The sequence below is a fragment of the Centruroides vittatus genome, unplaced genomic scaffold (genome assembly GCF_030686945.1).
Source record: "Centruroides vittatus isolate TY-2023 unplaced genomic scaffold, ASM3068694v2 contig_355, whole genome shotgun sequence".
NCBI lineage: Eukaryota > Metazoa > Arthropoda > Arachnida > Scorpiones > Buthidae > Centruroides > Centruroides vittatus.
The window spans coordinates 1,176,249-1,190,616 of NW_027122178.1; the positions used below are offsets into that span (position 1 = coordinate 1,176,249).

At 25.6% G+C, this 14,368-nt stretch overlaps 1 protein-coding gene across 3 annotated transcripts in view; it reads right to left on the bottom strand.

Annotated features, from left to right (window-relative positions):
- Nucleotides 1-14,368, bottom strand: part of LOC136974726 (transforming acidic coiled-coil-containing protein 1-like) — a 70,861-nt gene that overhangs the window by 21,571 nt on the left and 34,922 nt on the right. The window contains exons 1-2 of one of the 3 annotated variants that reach the window (XM_067269673.1): nt 10,486-10,613; nt 609-765 (exon numbers count right to left, since the gene is read on the bottom strand). Coding sequence is in view for 2 of the 3 variants with exons in the window: in XM_067269672.1 (XP_067125773.1) it covers nt 609-765; nt 9,177-9,188 (169 nt within the window). In the remaining variant the exon portion in view is untranslated. Of the gene's footprint in view, nt 1-608; nt 766-9,176; nt 9,651-10,485; nt 10,614-14,368 lie in introns of those variants that run through there. The other 2 variants (XM_067269672.1, XM_067269671.1) reach the window with 2 other exon arrangements.

The window sequence follows — 14,368 nt, forward strand, 5'->3', positions numbered from 1 at the left end:
ATATTTCATCTATTTCTTTAAGAAATAATTTAATATTTCATTTTCTCATAATTCTCAAATTTTATGTGAATAAATTAAAATTGAAAATTATATTTTATAGCATCCTTCAATTTAATAATCTAAGAATATATTCAAAACCACAAGATGTAATGAAATCTATTGCTTTTTTAATTTGCTTAATATATGAAAATTTTACTATTAAACTATCATATAAACTATTTAAAATTCAACTTTTTATATTACTAAAAGTCCTGGATGAAATTAGCAGTAATGAATCCAAAATTATGTCTAACAGATTAATTAATTTTTTATAAAATTAAAATACATTATTAAATATTGTATTGTATAAAAGTATTTTCTACTTATCAATATATCTCTATTCTTCATTTAATAAATAAATCAAATTTTACTAAGTTTTTAAGTCAAATTAGTCATATTTTATTAAGTTTATTTGTCAGACTAATATATTTTGTTCATTTTAGATTTAAAAATTTAGACATTTCATAAAAATTATTTAATTGTAATAGTATATTGTAAAATTTTTGAACTATGAGTAAGAACAAATATTCTTTACATATCCGTGTAAATATATAAATTATCTTTCTTACATTCTGCAGCAGATCTGAATTCCTCTTCAGTAAACTGTGCAACATCCGGACCAGCTTCACTTTGATTAGACACAGATCCTAAGTTGCTAGATGAAATATCTCCCAAATCTTTAAAATCTAATAATTTTTCTTTGTCGTTTTCTGTAGATGTTGTTCCCTAATAAAATTTAGTAATAAAATTAATAAACTTTACAAAAAACCTTTTATTTATATATAAAATTGATTGAATATGCAGAGTATGCCATGAATAACCATCCCACAGAAAAGCAATGGTGAGAAGTTCATGCTATATGTGAACAGAAACTGGGTTTTTTGCATGAAGAAAAAATGTATTGGTTAATTCATTAATTCCAGAATTTAGTGGTTTCATTTTCTCAATCATCAACTAATTAGAGAGTATTAAAGTATAATACAAATGACAAAAATTTAATATGCCTTTGCTCAAATATGGCATAAACTTTTCAGACCTGTTGTCCTATCATTCTCCAAACTTGAGGGGCTAAGGGTCATTCAGATAATCCAGAAATTTGTTTGTTTTTGTATTTCTGGTACACTGCATTTATAGTTCAATGAACTATGAATACTGTAATACACTTATTGTATTTGAAAGTAAATTAATTTACTCAACTATTATAGTCTGTGGTATGTACAACACTACACATTCTAGTTTTTTTCTTTTTTTTTTTTTTGAAAACCATATTGAATAATCCAGAGTTTTGGATAATCAAGTTTCCACTATACATATATTAAAAAAATATAAACAAATATTACTTTATTAAGACTTAACAAATAAATCTTATTGTATACTTGAACTGCAATATAACTAACTACACATCTAAATTGCTAAAATTATTTTTCAGAAACAATTAATAAAAAAATAATTTAATAAATAGCTTGAAACACAAAAATTTATGTAATGTGTTATTATAAAGCAAAAGAATATTGCTGCAAAAATATGATAATTCATAATTCAAGAATATTACATAATGGTTAGTGTTTGACAATAATATTGTAAGCATTTTCTATTTTTATGCTTTCATTTAGAAATTATCATTAGTATAAAAAATTATTTATAGTCAAATGCTATAAAGAAAACACATGTAACAAAACAAAATCTTACAAAATATATAATTATATTAAATTTTTTAATATTTACTTTTAATTTGTTAACAAGTTAAATTTTCTATAGATACTTTTCAATGCTGAATGTAGAAAAAAATATTGGTGCACTTGCTATAGGAAATGTATGATTAAAATGCTTGTTGTGTATTAAAAAAGTTGTTAATACTATTACATGTAAAGAAACCTGTGGGATTTGTATAAATAAGGTACTGTACATGTAACATGCCAATTAAAATACTATTATTTAATTACAAAAATTCTGTAGATTCAACAAATATTAATTTAAATCGAATGTAAAGATTAGGCATGTTTTCCATTATCAATTTTATGTATTTAAAATTTCAACAATTAAATTTTATAATTAAGAATTTAAGAACAACATTTTGAATCATTTTTGATTTAAAATATGTAAAAGTATGTACAAAACACAGAGAGACTTAACAGATTACCTAAAATTAGAAATATAACTTTAAGATTAGAATTAAAATAAGATAAAATAAAATGAAAATAAGAGTAATATAAAAAAATAAAATATGATAATAAATATACATATTAAAATCACAGATGTGACAACAAACATCTACATTTAAATTTAACAATGTTTTAAATGCTCGTTGCTACACCTATCTGAATTTGAGTCAAATGTGAAGTGTAGCATCAGATTGTTCAGTATGAATTGAAAGTTCTTTTGTAAAGAAACTAATCAGCAGTGGAAGAATAATAAGCTAGTGCTTATTCAAGTATTTAAAATTTTTGAATTAGCTTTCTCTAACTCAAAAATAAAAATATTTGAATAATTTATTATTAGTGTTTTTATCATGTTTATGATGATTCAGAGTGGATGATCCAACAAACTACAGTTGCAACCATAAATGTTTTTCTTTTGAAGATTGAACAAATAACTTTTATTAAAAATAGTTTTTGAACAAATTTTAATGATCTTAAATTTTACTTTTTGTGTGTCAATGGGAAAGGTTTAACACAAGTCACCTCCACAATCAATCTGCTCCTGCTGAATGCCAATTTCATCATCAGCACACACTACTGACAACAGAATCAGCCTCCTAAATATAAAATACATATTTTAACATCTATAATAGAGACCAAATCCTTCTCTTATACAAGCTGCCATTAGAGTTTAAAACTGTTTTAATTTTTACAATACTATATACATTTGGAGAGAAAGTCAAAAACAAAATCATGAAACAACTTACTCAAACATTAAGTTTGATTTTAAACTCTGAAATTTTTAAAAATGAAAATGTTATCTAACACTGCTGTATAGAAGTAAATTGTCTGCTTACATGTTATTTTATAGTTTATCACTTTTTAAAAATATTGTACAGTATTTCATAAACAGGAAATGTTGGCAATTATTTTACAACCTACACATCAGCATACACCATCATTAATAACTTTTAATTAGAATACATCTGCACTAAATATTGAGTTTTAAACATGGGATATTATTTTGTTGTCAAATTAAGTTTTTGGAAAAATAAGAGAGCTGGGAATATTGGAATGCACAGTTCTTGAGAGAAACAGATCATCTTTTGTTAAAATCATCCAAGAATTTCTTGCCAAATTTAATTATAGATTTTTGGTGAATTGACTAGCAACAGTTTATACTCGTAATGTAAACCTAAGTTTTAAAAAGAATGAAGAATGTTGGCTGACTATTGCTGGGTACTGATTTTAGAAACCAAAAAGAGCATTATACAAAGGAAAAGTGGCATGAAAAACTTTAATATAAATTTGTATTTTTTTTATTACTAATAAAATTAATAAGAAAGTTGTCTTTTATTTTCTTATTCTGACATGATAGAAGTATTTTTTTGTTATGATAAGTACAAAAGATCAAGAAAAATTATCAAAGTTAAAATTTGTTGTCCAGTGTAATTGTAAAGTAATAATTCAATTTTCATACCTAGCATATACTATTCAATTCATATCAATAGATGATTTAAAAAAATTACATTACATTAAAAATAATATTAAAAGCTGAAAAATGTTTGTTTTTAGTATGATTTTTGAATTTACTATAAATTGCATTTGGAAATTTTATTAAATATATAATTTTAAAAGCTGTTTGCTTCTAAATAAATTCTTGTTAGATTTGAATAGTTATTTAGAAACAAACAGCTTTTAGAATTATATATTTAGTAAATAAATAAGATTATATATATGTAGATTGTATTTAGTATATAGAAGTGGTGTGTGTGTGTGTGTGTACATGTGTTGTTACTGTTGTACATGTTGAAATTTACCATTTCATGAAGTGCTAGCACATCCTGTAATAGACTCGTTTCAAACTCTAAATTTTCTGGTCACATCATGAAATGCTATGCTCTCTTGGTTTCTGAAGATCTTTATTTCAACATCTTCAGAAATCAGGGGCCATACTCTGGTCATTGTCTCTCGTAAGCCGATCGTTGATTGGCTAAGCATTTGTTTATGTCTCAAGAGATCACTGCATCTTTCCAAACGCGATTCTGCTGGACGCGATTTCTCTCAAAGATTCTCTTGTTTCTCAGAGACAAGGGAATAGTTGTCTTTTGACCTATCTTTCGTCTTTTGCCTCAATTTTGTTATATCCATTATGGATGACTGAATGCTACTTGCGCTATACAATTGTATTAGAGAATGTTCTCTATCTCGGGAAAGAATAATTCGAGAGAGAAAATGCTTCTGATTTTTTTCCCAGTGATTACTCGGAAATATCGCTGATTCCATTTTTTGTTTTTAATTATTCTACATCAATTACTGAACTATTGAATACAATGTTAATCTTACTTAGATAGTTAAGGAGAAATCAGATGGTAATATTTCAAAAAATAAGTACACATGCTTTTCTAACTTAGGTTATTAAAATTTTTATTTCTTAAGAGACGATTTGACATTAGTCTGTAAAAACGTTATAAAGTAAAAAACATAACTTTGTCAAAATTACATGCTTTATTTGAACATGTGCTTTCCTTGCGATGTGATCTATAATTATGTACTCTGCATTTTCGAAAATTTTACAATTTCATTGGTTAAAATTCTATACTGTGTTGTGCATGCAGATAACCCAAGCATGTATAATCAACCTAGTAGAATTATGATGCCGTCAACGAAGACGAGATTGTTAAAACAGACCAGAATCACCACAGTCTCTGAGAGACAAATTTCGTCTCTCGTTTTGACGTCATTTGTCCTTGAAGAGACAAGGGATAAGTGACCAGAATACGGCCCCAGGATGTCTAATGAAACTGGGCATTTCATGTGATGTCTAATGGCAATTAGCACACATTGTAAAAACAAGATAACTGAATGTTTCTGCACTTCTGTATGTTGTAACTTTTTTAAATAAGAATAATATGATAATGGTGTATTTTTGACTATAAAAAATATACATCATTTAATACATACAATCATTTCAGCAAAATAATTTTAGTAAATATGCACATAGCAAAAAAATACATTTTGAATTTAAGAATATTTAACGGCTGTAAAATATAAATGAAATAAAATACAGAAGCAACTTAAAATTACTAATATTTTTCATTCAAAGAAAAAGTTTCAAAGTATGAGTCTTTTCCAAAATTTTTTCTGAATATGGTTACTAGATTATGATCATAATCATAATCTACTAACCATAATAAAAAACAAAAAAACAAAGGTTATAAGATAAATGCAAACTACTCACAACCGAAACTACAAACTACTATTTCAGTTTCAAACAAAAACAACATATAGATCTTCAACCAAGCAATAAAATCATGTTTGTTGTTCATATATAAAATTTTATTTAAAATATGAAAATTATTAATAAATTTATAATTCCGTTATTTTGAAACTATTAAAAACTAAATCTAACTGAATAAATTAATCTAAATATATGAATTTAAAAAAAAACTAATAAAACAATCCTCTCATGCTTGACCTAATTTAATCAAAACAGTTGAGAAATACAAGTTGACTCAAGCCATTTCTTTTCAATATTCAATAGATCTAAATTAAAAATTTTATAATCCTAGTTTGCAAAGTCATGAATGTAACTAAAGTTTATAAATTACTGTTTTTATTTATGACTTGCTTTTAAAACAATGAGCATTAAATACAAATTTGCATCTCTCAAAAAATTTAAAATGTAAACATTCCTTATCCATCCTGTTAATTACTGTCTAATTGTTTTCTAAAAATAATGAGACTAATGGAGAATACCATTTTCCTGCAACCTATATCTAAATATGTTAAACGTATTTTACATTACTATTTAAACTATAATCTACTTCAGAGAAGAATAAACATTTATTTTCATTATCTTTTTATGACTTTTAAGAAATATATACAGTGTATATAAAAGTAAAAGCTAACTTTAGTATGTTGAGATTGAGACATAAACATAGAATACATTGAATTACAATTACGTTAGATGTATATAGTTTAATTATATGTTGACATATATTTTTTATTAATTAACAAAAATTGCAGGGTTGATTTTAACTATATTAAAGAAAATATTAATTAGATCAGATGTAAAATTATTTTAGATAAAACTAATTCAATGGTGGGAAAGTATCTCTAGAAATGCAAGTATATATAATGTCTCTTATCTGAAAGAAACATTATAAGCAAGGTCAAGAAGTGACGATACTGAATCATTTCATTTATATTTCTAATTTTTACAATTTGTAATCCAAAAAAAATTCACTAAATTATAAAAATTTAAGTTTTATTTTGAAGACTATATATATAAAAACTTAATAAATTATGCATTAAAAAAATCCATATTATACAGGCTGATGCATTTAATATATAACTACTGTTTTCATGATATGTACAGTATAGTAAGATACACTCAAACCTGTTTTTGTGCGGTCTTTTTTTGTGCAATTTTTTATACGTGCAATGTGTTTTGTGCAATTATTTTTGTGCAGTATACCAATTTGATTGAAATTCATATACCGCACACAAAAAAAGACCGCACAAAAACAGGTTTGAGTGTAGCTTGAACATGTATTGAACATGTAATATTGTAATCAATTATTAAAAAGAATATTACCAAAGCTTATTAAATCAACAAGAAAGCCTGATTTTTGTAAGTCCAAAATTCAGACTAAAACTTTCCAGAATATTCTTTCTTTCCTTTTTTTAAATCCACATATAAAAATGAATTACCAAAAAAGCATTCAAATACAAATATAATCAACATTTAAACATGTTTATATATTTTCATACTATTGGAAAAATAGATTTGACTACATACATAAAGCTTTACAGACAACTTTAATATTTTCAAGTTACAGGTAAAAAAAGTCACCTATTATACACATACTAAGTGTTACTAAAAGCTAAATTGAATACTATGGTTAAACAACTGAAAAGATATTTGGTAACAGTAATGTATTTTTGTAGAATGCAACTGTCATATTTTAAGATATAATAAGAAATATTATGAAGTGAGTTTTAGAACATTGCTTTTAAAAATTAAATATTGATTGAAGAAAAAATTTATAATAATTTTTTTTTTTAGAACTCCAGGTAATAATCATGACTATAAAGTTAGAACTAACATATATCCTAGAATAATTTCTAACAGTGACACTGTATATAAAACAATCATCATCTAAAGATAACATTAAACAGATACTTACTTATCTAATTTTTAAAACAATTTTCCCCAAAATGAGTGGCTGACTGCAGTTAATATTTTACAGCTGCATTCTATAAATAATGTGTTACCACTATGCAAAAGTATTTCACAATCCAACATCTGTGAATAACATTCTGATCCTTATTCTTTGTGTTATAATACAAACAGAAATTTTTTTTATAATTCTTTTAATTAGTATATACATTTAACTTTAAAACATGATTTAAAATTATACTTAAATTATGAAAAATTTAAAAATAAATTTTTCTTTCAACACATGTTAAGAATCCATTCTATATTAGTTATCTATTCCATATAAATAAGTCATGAATTTTTTATTTATCATAATTATTTATATATAGTACCTAAAATTAAAATATTTATTAATAAGCAGATATTAATTATTAATGAATAACAAATTTTTACTACATTTTATCATATACTCTGTTTTCCAAAGTATGATTGTTTAAAAATAAATTTAACCTAAACTGAATCAGAATTATATCAGCCAGAAAGTAATTTGATAACAATCAAACAGAACATTCCAGATACATTACAAAAAATTTTAATTGATTATTTTATCTTAAACATATAGCCTAAATGAGCAATATCCTCACAGGAGATTTCATTTTTGATATGATGATATGATAAAGATGAAAGAATTTGGCAAACAGGATAATTCAGTTGGCCACAAGTGAGAATTTTCAATCACATAATTATATCACAAAGTATTCAAAGGACTTGATATTAGAAAAATTTGCATAATCTTAATCTGTTCAAAATTCTAGTTTCATTATTGCTGTAAGAAAATTAATGCCAATCTAAAAAAAGAATTATCTTCAAAGTCTCTTTCAGAATACTAATTCAGACCACTATTTTCGGAATACTAAATCTATTTAATTTGCAATTAAATAGAACTGAATGGAAATTACTAAGCTTCCATTCAATAAAATATTTTATGTAAAATATACTTTGAAAATATATTTTTCTATCATAATTCTTTTACATGGCCATAATATGCCATAATATATATTCATTTAAACTGAATTCCATTTATGTATTAAATCTTCTAAGAGAAAAATTTTGATTAAGAAAACAAGTGAAATAACATTTAAGAACAAAGATATTGTATACACAAAAATCCTATTTAAACAACTATTTGCAATCAGAATAAAACTTGAACAAGAAATAATGTATAATCATTAATGAGAATAATTTCAAATTAACAGCACAGTTAGTTAATTAGTATAACAGAGATAAATAAACTATTATAGTATATATTTTATTGTATACCGTATACCGTATATATATTGTATAGTATATATTATATTGTATATATTATAGTATATATTATATTATATACCAATATAGTATATTGGTAAATATATTTTTAAACAATCATAACAAAAAATTTAAAACATTATAAGCAACATTGTTTCTATATTAGCACAAGGTAAAATGAAAAATGTTTAAACAAGCTACATGAAAAGAAATAAAAATATTCTATTTATATATTGATAAAGAAATTTCCAGCAGCTTACATTTTAATACAATTAATTCTTATATAATGAATCTAAATAAAATAATTAAATGAGTAATTCAGCACTTTTTGTTATCAACTGATAAAATATTACAAATAGAATCTGTTAACAAAACATTTCCAGAATGCTTTTCTATAATTACTGTAGGAAATATAACGGAAAGACTTGATTACTTTTAGATTACATTTACATTTAAGTATTACATTATTTCTATACGTAAAAAAATAATTTGGATGAAGGTTAAAATTTAAGATCGCAAATACTTACTAATTCAGGCATTTTCAATTAGCAATGATTTCATCAACCAAAAATTCTATTAAAATCTATGATGTCATTTTGAACATTTAGTTTCGTTTGAAACGGAAACAATTGTATTAAAACAAAAAAATAAAAATAAATCGCGACAAATTAAATGAGTTTAGATTTTTATTTTCTAAACTTCCTAGATGAGGGGAAAAATTTCAAAACACAAAACTATATACTAATATCAATACGCAATGCACCAACGTTAAACAGTACAATAATATATACGAAACATCGATAGATGTGTTTCGAGGAGGGTGTAAAAATACTAATACTCGATAACAATCAATCAATAGTATCTATTTTATAAGCAATAGCAAGAAACAGGATTTCCGTTCACGTGAAAGTAAACTTGCTAAAGGTAAAGAGAACAAAACATATGCACGCCGATCTGGGACAAGGCTAGGGCGACACAACAATCCGACACACTTGGAACATAACAGAACATGCGCCTATAAACCATCCTACGTCACAAATCAAATATCAAATCAGCTGTTTTAAAATTAATCGTTAACATATTAATTTAAACACACCGATTATAATTATCGTACATTCGTAATACCTATTATTTGTGTATAATTATTACACATAAAGGGCCGAAAATAGGATCAAAGTGCATTGAGGAGTCAAAACATTTTCGAACTACATATTCGGGTTAATGTGCTGGACCGTCTCCAGAGCATACTATAGTCTATACTCGGTAACAATGTTAGATATTTTTCAAAAAAATAAAAATAAAACGAACAATTCCCTATCTAGTGGCGGATAACGCCTTTAAAATTGCGAGATAAAAATAACGGATAAATAGTTAATTCCACAATTTTACGAATGGAAAATCGATTATGATAATACACCCAAAAATTCGATATTTTATTCAGAAGCGGCGATATATTTGGATATATCATCGTTTAAATTTAGTTATTTTACTAAATATACATAAAGACAATTAGATTATATAAAAGCCAACGCACTAATAAAGCCTACACGCTAATGGAATTTTAGAAGCGTAATAAATTAAAATACGGCATTCAAATGTTAATGTAAAAAATCCATTAAGGAGAAAGTGAAAAATATAATTAATTACTTTAAATTAGCTTATATTTATTAAATTTCCTGGCAAAAATCAGCTTTAGCTTTACAGCAAGGCTGATTTTTCGATTCTTAATATTTACAGGAAAATAATTTGATTACTGACAATTAATCGAGCATATATATATAATTAATACATGTACAGGGATCGAAATATAAGCTTATATCGTACGATATTACTTACTTGTAAGAGCAACCGTTGATGACCAATGTTACGATTACGATCGACGAATACGAATGGATGGTTAAAGAATGCTGCACAGGACACACCCAGAACAGTATCTACAAGGCGGTCAATCCTACACAGAAATGACTCCCACGTGAGGAAACACGTGCTCGAATTTTATTCAATTTTTAAACCCGCGAACCGTTCCTAACTGCTTTAATATCGTCCCTCAATTTTAAAAGATATTACTATATAAATTACCAATTAAAACGAGAGCTTTCCGAAGTACGCAACGGCTAATTTCTCGTCTGACCAATCTCCTTTTCCATAATTGCACATTATGTAGTAGGCGGTATAAAAATTATGATGTTACCTTACATAGAATAAATTGTCCGATAATATTCGAAAGCGCCGCCTGCCGCCGATCGCAAGAAACATGACGTTCAATGGCACTCGTTCGAATATATATCGATCGAACTTACCTTTTTTTTTTAACATTTTTATTAATTGTCTCGATTAACTCCACTATCACAAATATGTAAAATTTACTAATTAAAATTAATTATTCAAATGAACTCATTACAAAGCTGCAAATTAAAATGTATGAGCCGCATTTGGCAACTATACTATTCCCATTCTCCAACAAGAAAAAAGTATTTTATACAGCATTTCAGATTAGGAACAAACCATAAAAATAAAAACAGATCTAAACATTTTAGCTGTGATTCCATTATGAAAACAAATATTTAATTATATTAACTGTGTTCCAGAGAAACATGACTCAAACTCTTATCAGAATAATACAAGAATTAAGTTATCAATAAAATTATTATACAGTATATAGACGACTGAATTCAGAACTCTACTAAATTTCTATAGAAAACGTTCTTTTACATAAAAATAGTACACAGACAAAAACTGCAGTTGTCTGTTTTCTGTGAAATTTTAGGCAAAATTAAATAAAAAGTAATTTAACATTAAAGCCCAATTAATTATTATTAACTATTTTAAATATTAAAAAAAACACAGAACTGCTTTAAATCGATTTCAAATAATATATTAAAAGTAATTTTATTGCATCATACTTCATTTTCCAACTAATTAATTTAATTTAAAAATCATTCACAAACATTTATCCACAAAAAACACTTAATATGAAATAAATAAATAACATACAAATTAATTACACTAAATTACATCAATATTTATATACACAACATTGTTCACAGATGAGAAGAGGGATATGATGGAAGCCCATGGTGAGAGCTCATGGTAGGAGGAATTAAATGAACAAGTACTACTAATGCATTAGTTGAATATGGTTTTTTTTAGAAGTCCCATAATTCTTCAGGCAACTTTATACATTTATAATTAAATTTTATTGTTAAGTTTATCTATAAATTGAATCATTTCAGCATGTAGATAAACATAACAATAACCTTCAATATTTTTACATTCATGCATTTTTTGAAACTTGAAAAATGACAAAAAATTAGCTTACTGATACAAAAAATAACTTAACACAAAAAATATTATTCTAAAAAATTCTACAACATAATAATTTTATTTAATACAAATTAATATTTTGTGATTTGTAACAAGATAATTAAGCAGTTCCCAAAGATTTCTCAATTTTTAAATTTCCCACAATTTCATAATTCTTCCTTGTAATGTTCCTCATAACAAAAGTATTAAATGATACTTTTGTTAAATTCAAACTATTAATACAAAATTATTAATGAAATAAAGCAAAATTTTAAAATTTCAAAACACTTATTACAATATATGTAATAACATGCTATCTTTAATCATGTTCTTGCTCATTTGCCAACATGTATAATTACAGTAGAGCATCGATTATCCGACTTATTGGTTAACTGACCGCGTTCTAGTCGGCAAATTCATATGTCCACTAGTGATGTGGTGCTACAATATTTGGTTATGTCTTGGCTGCTTTAATATTATTTTTGTTAAATTTTTGTATGTTTTAGTTGGCAGCACTGGCTCAACCATGAAAGGGAGGCTAGTATTTAAACCAGGCCTAATACACTATACTAATAATGTATTTTTTCATACTTTTCGGTTATCCGACTTTTCAGTTATCCGACCAACCCCAGTCCCCAATTAAGTCGGATAATTGATGCTCTACTGTAGTATATATACTGTAGCATATATTTCTTGTACTTATCCAGGATATTTTGTGTGTAGACCCCAGCTACATATTTTCCCTCCATACATTTCACTACTTTTACAAATATGATAATTCATTGAGGCTAACCAGAACACACTTTCATAAATTCAAGGCTCCAGGATGTTAGCTTTGTGGACATAGTTGATAAAAAGCTCTTGATTTCTGTGATTTTCACTTTTGACAATAGTGTAAAATTAATATCAATATTGTTAAAGTACTAGATATTAAAATAATAAGGAAGATAACTGATAGTTATAACTGCACTGATTCCTAATAATTTTGCAGAATCAGTTACATAAAAAGTAATTGAAACCAATCCAAACTTTAAATCATCATTTCTTATATTATCTTTTACACCAATTTGTAAATATTTCTAAATAATAAAATAACATGTGTATATATTACTTGGTTTCAATAAATTGTGTATTTTATGAATTTTAGTGAAAAAGATGATTTATTTCAAATTTTGTAAAAAATTTATTAAAACAGTTAAATCAAGGAATTAGCTGAAAAATTTTTATTCTTAAATGTTTCAGTCTAAGCTGATTCAATATATTGTTAATTATTCTGAACTGAAAGTAAAATGGGAAGAGCAGACAGACAAAACAGCAAATACACAAACTGATCATCATCATCTGCATAACATGGGTTTAAAAGTCTACCATCCAAATAAAAAACCATTGTTGACAAATAGAATGCACACACAATGGTTTATCTTGGTTAAACAGCAAGAAACATATAGAGCAGTGATTCCCAAAGTGGACAATAACGACGACAATTTTATTTATTATTAGCATTTACAATTTTTTCATAAAATCCATCCCTATTTTCAAAATAAAGCTTTTTGCCATTTTATAATAATTAAAAATGTAAACAGCTTTTTAAAATAAAATATCGTAACAGATATCGCCACCAGAATTTTAAATGTTGCTGGGAAAGTTATGTGATTTGTTGCTGGATTTTTTTTACATTTAAATGGACCCATATTACATTTCTGGATTCCTTGTACCAATTAATGGAAAATGATAAAGTTTTATCAAAATTGACCCATTAAATTTTAAGAACAAACTCGATTCTATAAGCCCATACAAGACATGCTAGTGACCGTGAAATGTGCTTTGTCATGCACACTTGTGAAACACCCTTATATCTCGAAAACAAAATCATGGACCCCATTTTTTATTTCATTTTTGGATTCCGCATCACAATTAATGGAAAATGGCAAAGTTTAATCAAAATTGATCAAATGGATTTTGAGAACAAACACAATTCTGTAAGCCTCATAGAAGAAGCTTTGCTAATACTCTGCTTCAATAAATTACATGGTTTATTATTTTTGGCTTGTTCTCTGTACTAGTTATCATTAAATATCACGATCATAGATGTAATAAGTAATTTAAATGTGCTCTTTGCACATCAATTGAATGCTTTTTGGTACATATTACAAGTAATACAAACTGCTACTGTTTTTAAACTTAAAATACATTCTATTCTGTTTGAAGCATGTTATTTTTCTAATAGACCCAAAAATGTTTTAGTATAAAAATTTAAACAATTCTTTAGTGTAGCCATTTTGAATAGCATTTCTTCAGAATCAAGAAAAAGAAACTTTTATACGATTTATATTTCAAATTTATATAATCATAATTAAAGAATTTTAAATATTATCTTATAATTTATATCAAAATAATATTAATAAAATGTTTCTCC